This window comes from Theobroma cacao, chromosome 1 (genome assembly GCF_000208745.1).
Source record: "Theobroma cacao cultivar B97-61/B2 chromosome 1, Criollo_cocoa_genome_V2, whole genome shotgun sequence".
Classification (NCBI taxonomy): domain Eukaryota; kingdom Viridiplantae; phylum Streptophyta; class Magnoliopsida; order Malvales; family Malvaceae; genus Theobroma; species Theobroma cacao.
In genome coordinates this window covers 5,821,827-5,831,129 of record NC_030850.1, presented here as the reverse complement: position 1 = coordinate 5,831,129, position 9,303 = coordinate 5,821,827, and the positions used below count along the sequence as shown (strand labels likewise).

General features: G+C 30.5%; 1 protein-coding gene and 1 long non-coding RNA gene across 2 annotated transcripts; one reads left to right on the top strand and one right to left on the bottom strand.

Annotated features, from left to right (window-relative positions):
* Positions 550-1,545, top strand: LOC18611644. Its single transcript, XR_001926396.1, has 2 exons — positions 550-924; positions 1,007-1,545. It is a non-coding gene; the product is annotated as an uncharacterized LOC18611644 (long non-coding RNA).
* Positions 6,141-6,999, bottom strand: LOC18611643 (E3 ubiquitin-protein ligase RHA2B). Its single transcript, XM_007048005.2, has one exon. The coding sequence runs from the start codon at positions 6,892-6,894 to the stop codon at positions 6,406-6,408; it is 489 nt and encodes a 162-aa protein (XP_007048067.1). The 5' UTR covers positions 6,895-6,999; the 3' UTR covers positions 6,141-6,405.

Below are 9,303 nucleotides of genomic sequence, written 5' to 3'. Positions count from 1 at the left end.
CTGTCGGTTAAATTAATCTAATTGTCCAAGGATAATCACTTTTCTTCAATTTTGAGCAAGGAATTTCTCACTTTAATTGTTCATAAAGAAATGTACATGGCAGAACGTACCCTTTTCGCCGCATGATGGTATCTATCAAATCCATGTAAAAATTCGGTGCTTTTTAACTGTTAAGTTTGCTTCTAAGGTAAAAAGTTCACAGTTCACGTGAAGATTAAGCGTTTTAGAACGTTGGAGTTTCTCCAAACTCAATTTGGAGTGTGATTTTCGCAATCTTTATACGTTAAAATGGATAAAGAAAATGATTAATTAGGGACAATAATAAGTAGGCCTGAACACCTTGAGAAAAAACAGTTTTGCTTTATTATTGAGTAGTTTGAACATAATTGCTGATGTATATTTATTATAATTTAAAAAGCTTTGATTTAGTTGAATATTAACCCGAATTCAAGCTCAGAATACTTTTATCAGAGAACAAACAATGGGCAAAGTAACTAATTAGTAGTAAAATAGTAGTTCACTGTAAAAGGAGCCTGCTTGCTTCTGGATTGTCAAAAATGCGTTGCACCTGTCTGTCAGTCAATAGGTAGGGAACTGAAGGCCTAAAACAACCACCTGAAAAAGGGCCGAGCATGAACCTGAGGGCCGAGGGAGGCTCCCATTTTCACGTTTCTCAGGTTTTAACTTTCAACTTTCAACAGGCCGGTTATTGTTTTTCCCTTCGAAGTATCATCAAAATATCTCCCTGTACACTGTCTAAGTCCATAGGAATTTAAATACCTACAAAACCACCAAGTCATGTCCGAAAACCACCAAACCAAGCAACCTTGATTCCCACTTTAAAAATAAATTAAAATATTCCCCGAAACTAACCACCACCTGTCGGCCTTATCCATTCCTGCAGTTAAACTGCCCACTTCCGAGGTCCCTATAAATATATTTTCTCTGATGCAAGTCTTTGTCCATAGTTTCATCCAGGTTTTAACTGTTGTTTTTTATTTTCCAGGACTTTTGAGTTTTGATCAGAGAGTTGGAAATGGCAGATATTGCTATGCTCGTTGCTGAGGAGTATGAAAGGAGGGTCAGGAATTCAAGAAGTAAAGTTGGGGCTGAAAAACAGGAGATCGACCTGGTTTCTTGTGTGGCAGTCTTGGCTCAGAGGATGAAGAGCAAAGTTGGAGAGGGAAGAATCGAGGTTGTCAAGTTGGCTTTAGAACCAAAAAGCCAGATTGCTGTTGCAGCTTTCAATGGAGCCTTCTCTGCTTGAAAATTTTTTTCCTCCTCTTTCTGTCCGATTTAGTTTCCAAAATCATTGCTCCCAAAGAGTTGTCGATAAATACCCATTTCGCTTTGTCATTTTCGTTTGTAAATTCTCATCTTTGTTAAGAAGCAAAATTTCTGCTTTTATGATGAAATGTGATCCTAGCTTCTAACTGGGATCCCAATATCTCTGGATGTTTTACATGACTTATCTACACCAAAATCTGTAACAAATTACTATTCAAATGTTCATAGATGAAATGATGCGAATTAATGGGCAGTTTAGATATATTTAATGAAGCCAATTAAACATACAAGTTTCATTTTCAAAGACAGTACTTGAATCATTTACACTCTTACTCCAGTTCTTGCCTTTCTCTTTCTCTGGGCGGTTGCCCCCACTAAAGCTTAAAGCATCCCAAGAGGACAAAATGGCTAGACGTGATTGGGAGAACTGAGGAGGATGTGAAGAATATGGAGATATCATTTAAAAGCTCGAAAGTTACTTGTTCCTAATTCAACCACTTTCATTTACAGCACTCAAAGCTGGTTCTAAAAGAGGACAAAAAGAAAAACACCTGTCAGAGGATATTTTAGTAGCATTTATTTGCCTTGGAAGATACTGTTCGTGCCCGTGATAGACGTATTACGTATGTCTTGGACTATATACTTAATAGCTTCCTTGTTGGGCGAAGCCCACTCTATGTTCAAAAAAGATAAAAAAAAAATTATTACTAGAAACTTTTTAATCAACAAACATGTCTCCGTTTTAACAAACTAGCTAAATTAAGAAAAATGTTTTTTAAATAAGAATTACTAAGTATAATTAAAAATTTTATTTATGAATTGGATAAGGGTTATTAATTGAAAATAATTAAAATATATAATTTAAAAATATAATGGTCAAATAATATAAAGTTTTACCAATATTCCTACATTATATTCTTTAAATACAAATACAGATAGATAAAACCTTTAATATATCTAAGAAAGGTACAAAAAATAGATAAGTATATAAATTTCGGAGATAATAGTGAATAAGAGCCCAATAGCAATACCAATGCGCTTAAATGAGCTACACATGGGCTGTCTTACAAATTGGAGACGTAACAGTCTCCTATGGAATAGTTAATTAATTACTTCAATATTATATTTTTCTTTCTAAGAAATAAAATAATTAATTCAAAAGAAAATATGAGCATATGCATGTCCAAGTTAACCTATCTAACGTATACTTTCTCCCCCTTAGAATTGTTTATTAAATAAGACATATTTGTGAAATTTATGGATTCATGGTGTTGACGTGAGAGAGGCAACTTTACTCTTGTTTGACATTTCTTTCACCCATATATAAATTTTTTTTAATTTGTCATGTTTAGTTTATAAATAGTATATAGAAACCGCTCATAAATTACCTCTTACAATTAGTAATAACAATATAATGTAATTCTCTACTGGAAAAAATATACCCTTCCGATATTATAATATTAATATTTTTTCATACATTAGCGATAGAATTTACATTAAAATTTCACAAGCACGTTTATATGCTTGAGATATATACTAAATCAAAAATGATAACTAACTAATTTGAAATTGATTTTTTTAATTATTACAATTAAATAGACATATAGCAAGTATATATATATATATGTATATATATATATATATATATCAACTTACTTTTAAAATATTTTAAAATTATATTAAAATATTTGTTTTAATGATAAGTGACTGTATAATATGCTTTTACTCAATAAATTAAATTTATTTTTTTCTGAAATGAATAAAACAAGAAAATGTTACAAAACCGGCATACGTCTCAGATAATAATATGCCATCAAATTTTAAAACTTTGATAAAATTTGTACAACTTTTAAACCTATAAAATTTATGACAATTGAATCATGATGCTTAACGCATGTGATCATTATGTTAGTCCTTTAACCCACCATTCACACTTTTCTTTCTTTCTTTCCTCTTTTTTTTTCATCACAATGATTCGTCATGTCATCTTGTCCTAGGAGAGAGAATGATTATGTTTTGTAAGACTCCATCAGCTATGCCTTAGCTGCTATACAAAAGTTAGGCAAAAAAGTTGAAAAAGGCACAATTACTGTTTTTAAAAAGTAATGCATGATTAGTAACTGAGAATCTGATTAGTCCAATCTACATTTATAAAAGTGAGTATAGAGCATTTTTCAATGTTTATTTTATTATTTCTTTTGTTTTAAATTTTTAGACAAATTATACATATATAAAATAAAAGATAATTTCTTGAAAGTTGAAATAAGATAAGGGGGTATTTAATGTAATTGTATATAAAATAAAAGAGAGAGAAAAAAAATAATGAAATTAATGTTTTGCAATAAAAAGCCTCAAACAATGTTGAAATTTAATGTGACATCAATTATTAAGCATCTCCCTGATGAAATAATGTGGCTTCATATAATGATTCTTCATCCACCACTCCTTTCAGCCTTTGCATTAAATAAGCTCAACCTCTCACTGTGCCCAGGCACCTTTCTCTTCGTAAATTTTACTTTCACTACTTTCACTTTTTTTTAATTGAGAGAAAAAAAAAATTAAATTTTGTTTGTTAAATAAAAAATCATACACCGATCAACGACTTAACTGTTCGAGTGTTACTTTCATTTTCATTTAAGATAAGACTTAATTAAGCTTTTCTATGTCAAATTTGTGAGATATTTTTTAAATGATTAAATAAAATCTAAAACTAAAAATATAAATCAATAAATTAAAAAGTTTTATTCCATAAAATTTGGAAAAAGAATTAAATAAATTTGGTACTTTATTCATATAGATAATTTTATTAAAAATCATGACAAAATTTTTACCATTTAATATGTGATAATCAAAATTTAGATACAAATATTTTTAAGTAACGCTTTATATATTATTGATTTTCATATTCAATGTTATCAATTTATCGATTTTGATTTTTAAAATTAATTTTTATTTGATCGTTTTGAAGAAAAAACTTTATGAACTTAAACGTAAATAAATTTATCTAAATTATTTCCCATTTTCAAGAGATATAAAGACAAGACGGGAAGGATCAAATTACAAAAAATAATTGTAATATAAACAAAGGATTGTATTAACTAAGTGTTTTAGAAACACTTGTTGAAGTTACCTTATTATATTTTTATATATATATATATATATATATATATATATATATATATATATATATACTTTAATGCACTATCAATGCAACCAAATATTTTAACAAGCATATCCAATGTTAGGGGCATACCAATNGAGTAAACTATTCCTGACTTTGGGCAGGTTTTGACCCTTCCAAGGATTTCTCCTTGTGATTAATAAAATTCTCTTTCACTTTTCCAAAGAAAAGGTGTCAGAGATGATCAAGTGATATGACCTATCATTCCACAGTTACTGCATTTAATGTGAGCGACAACAAAATCACAGATTAATAATAATTATAATTATAATAAAACCCTAAAAGCTGGAGGCAACAATATCTGTGACCAACTCCCAGTACATTTTGGGCACAATCCTTTGATTTGATGATCGGATTTACCCACTTCCTAGGTGGAGGTGTATGTCCAAAGTTCCATCTTCTCCACCCATACTATTTGAAGTAACACCATGTCTAAAAGGAAAAATAAAGCAAAAGGTAAAAAAGGGGAATTAGTTATTTTACTTTCTTTATATGGTAAAAAAAATAAAAGGAAGGAAGGGGTGGAAGGTAAAATTATAAATAAAATAATTAATTTTAATTGAATGAGCTTTTTTTTTTTTTCTACTTTAGGTTTAGAGGGATTGAATTTAGAGAGAATAAAAATGGACAAAATTACCTACTTTCCCTACCTCTTCCTATTTTCCTGTTGTAAAAGGAGGCGAGAAAAGATGAAAGGGAACACCCTTTTCCTTTCAACCCTTTTCTTCCTTCCTTTTTCCCTCCAGCCAAAACTAGATGTAACATACATCAATGAATATGGTATATGCCGCTGGAGTTGACCTTCAACAGCTAAAATATAGAGAAAAGCCAGGTTAACGATGTTCAAAATATTGTTCATTAAGGGGATCCATGATGCACAATATGTTAATTAAGGACCGCTGACCATGATCTCATACTCCTAGATCAATGAGGTATCCTGTCGTTGTGTTTAAATTTTTTTTTTTTGAGGGGCTTGAAAGAAAAGACAAAGGTTTGCACAACCAACAATCTTAAGGAAGAATATGCCTAAGCTGCGAAGCAGAAGGACGAGGCTTCTGGTTGCAAAAATTAGGTAGGAAGTACAGACGCAACATCTCCCTCCTCTACTTTTTTCAACTTGTGATTTCCAAAAAATCACAGGGGTTGAACAAGTTAGGAGAAACCCAGTCCAAATGCAGGTCAGTAAAAACAGTAAATCCGTAGTTTGTTTCATTGTTGAGTCGGAGGAAATGGATTTGAAAGTGGGGGCAGCATATCTGATTTGAAAGGAAAATATGACTCTGAATTAGGCCATGACTTAGCACTGTTTATTTGTCAGTGTCAGAAATCCTGCATCAAAAGCTCCAGTCCCTCAATCAGCAAGAGTGAAAAAAAGGAACCAACACTGTCTTCACCTACCAATAACCTTCTTTAGAAATTGGTAGATATTGATGTTGAAGGCATCTATAGGCTTTCGGCGAGCCTACCTACTTCGGCAGTGACTTAAGCATTGCTAGCTACCGTCAAGCTGATTCATAAATTAGATCATCATCTACTGTTCCAAGATGTATGAGAAGTGGGCTTGTTTCCTGGCTCTTGATTATCCATGTTGAGTTAAAACTAATAAACACTCCAACTTTCATACCGAAAACAAGGATGACAGTTTCGCACGGTATAAAAATTTATGCACATCTTCCAATCAAGGGATTGTGCTAGTTGGGGTGCACAGACGCATAGATTAGCCCAGAAAACACAGTACAGAGAGGCAATTGAAGCCATTGCTAATATAGATATATATACATAAAATCAACTAAAATCTACATCAAAATTTACCCATAAGAAAAACAGAGCAAAATTATACATAAAATTCTTTCTACTTATAATATTGTACCAAGTATCCGTGCTTCTGTCAGCCCAAATAATTAAATAAGAACTTAACAATCCTAGTGGTATGAAAATCAGAACAATCTGTGTAAACTATTACCATGTAAGGCAGATAACAAGAAAATCATCTCTTCATCACTACCATCATACTCTACCCGATTTTGCAGCCTGTGGTAGTTAGCCACGATCTCGTCCGGCAAAACTTTAGTCCTGCAAAGTGGGCAAGTAGCCCAATACTGTTGAAGCCACCTATCCAGGCAGTCCTTGTGGAAAGTATGCTTACATTTCAATTTCCTAACTTCTTCACCTTCTTCGAGCTCCGATAAACACACCGCACATTCATTTGACTCCAGCCTCGACGATGATCTACTCGAGTAACGAACCGTCGGGTTCTTTTCTTCAATGAATTTCAGGTACTGTGTGGTTGTGATCAGGCGCTTCTCAGAGTCGCAAACCCCGCCGGTAACGGACCTGATAAGGATCACAACTTCAAGGAGTAAGAGAGTGAAAAAGACTATGGTCATGGTGTAGAGGTGGGAGAAGTACTCTGAGAGAGCAGCCATGGCCGATGGTGGGGAAAGCAAAAATGAAAACAAAAACAAAGAAAACAAAATGATGGATATGGAAATCAGTAGAATGACTTTATTTATATATATTTAACAGTGAATGAGGTGCGGTGAGTTTCCTTTATACAAGTATATTAATGTTACATTATTTTTACATTTATTCAGTGGATAAGGATGTAATTGACTTGCTAACTCATGGTACGTTCGTATGACTTATCTCTACTGGTGACATTTCTCTCATACAATTATATGGGCAACCTAATTTTTTGTTCTTTTTGACTTATCTCTACTGGTGACATTTCTCTCATACAATTATATGGGCAACCAATTTTTTTTTTCTTTTCTGGATTTAAGTTCCAATTTTGAACATTATTTTTTATTTATTAATCAGTAAATAAATTCTTCAATAATTGGATTAAGAAAGTAAAATTAAATTAGTTTTTTTTTAAATTTTTTTATGAGAACCAAAAGGGTTATCCTAGAGAAAGAAGAAGAAGAAGAAGGTATAGAAGTCATCCTTCATTTAGTAACATATGCCTAAAACAACATCAACCTTTCATCTTTCAGAAAAGAAGAATAAATGAAGCAGAAAAAAATCTATAAAATATCTTAGTACATGATTTTGGTTTTTGGTTTAGTGAACACGTAAGTGAGGATGATAATGATTTAGTCATTGAACATGGTTTCCATTATCAAAATTTTGTGGCTCTAATAAAGTCGCATAAATTTAAGAGTTCCCATACATCGGAATATAGAAGACCATTACGCTAAGAATTATTAATTAAGCTTAAATTCTAATTAAGGTCATTGAATTAAATCTATCGTCTATAATGATTGTGGGTCATGATACTCTCCATCATGACAAAAAAGAGGCAAGTTGATACAACCATTTTCATTATTTTTGTCAACTTATGCAATTAATTTTTATATTTTAGAAGTAGATATAGTTTATATATTTTTTAAAAGTGACAAATCAGTTTAATCATTAACAATGTTAAAAATTTTCTATTATTTATGTTAACACAACATTTGATTGTATTAACGTGATTTTTTTTATTGACGTGACATTGAATTTTAATGATATCATAACGATGTTATGATATTTCACGGATGATGCAATGATACTGTTAACATAACATGATTGAATATTAACATGAATTTTATAAATTTGACATAAAATTATCTATTATAAGATTGCCATTTTGAATTTTCGTGTACTTATACTGAAGTTGACATATGATGTAATCACTTTAATTTATGTCAACTTTTGTATATTAATTATATGATTTATAATTTTTTGAATATACGTTCATATTTCATGAGAAGGTAGTTGGCCATTAATACTTGTAAATGTATACAAATACAGTTGCATTATATTTGACTTAGTCAAGGCTGCATTGTTCTGTTTGATTTTTCTTACACCGAATTCGATGTTCATGTTAATTATCTCATTGTCATTTTTGGCAAAAAGTTAATTTGATGGCAATCTGACACCGAATTTGACCAAAGATTGCTGAAAAACCCATTAAACTCTACTTTTGGTACAATGAAAAATCAATTAGATGGGTGGCCGAAACACTAATGAGATTGGCATTTCGTCATGTCCATTACGTGCCAGTTTTAGGCTTTTCTTTATTTATTTAATATTTAATAATTACTTATAAACTAATTTTCCTTTTTTTTTTTGTTAAAAACATGTTAATTACCAGTACGCAGTAGAGCAGTTTGCCTTTTTTTTTTATAATTATTGCCGATTGTTGACAGCCATTGCTAGTTGCCAATAATGTTTTTTCTCGTTGGCCACTACGGACCAACGATAACCATCAGCCCTAGGGCCCTAACGACCATCCCTTTCATATAGTTAATTTGCTTGAATTTGTTTCCGTAAATTTTTAAAGTAAATTTATAAGAATATAAACATTTAGATATAAATATCTAAAAACGTTCTTGAGTGAATTTTTTTATTTTTATTTTGAATTGAATAAATTTTTATAATTAATAATTAATTAAATATTTTATGTAAACGTAAAGTTAATATGATATGTTGATTTGTCATAATTAAGGATGACATGACATGTCATATTAATACAACGTTAGTAAAAAAATAATAAATATAATTTTGATTAATAATAACTAGTCAATTGTTAATTATAAAAATTTATTTGATTTAAAATAAAAAAATAAAAATTTGATTGAACGTAATAAAAGAATAAAAATTTATTTAAATTTTTTTAATAGTTCAAAAACTCTTTTAAGTATTAAGTCAAATTATAATTATAATACTAATAAATCAATACAATTATTAAATAAACATATGAATGTGGCCCAAAAAAAGAACATGTAATAAATACTTTATGAACTTATTTGTGTAATTAAAAATTTCACCACCGAATCATGAAGATAATT

What these genes read in the sequence shown, in the direction of transcription:
- LOC18611643 (XM_007048005.2), bottom strand. Translation starts at nt 6,894, where the DNA reads ATGGCTGCTCTCTCAGAGTACTTCTCCCACCTCTACACCATGACCATA.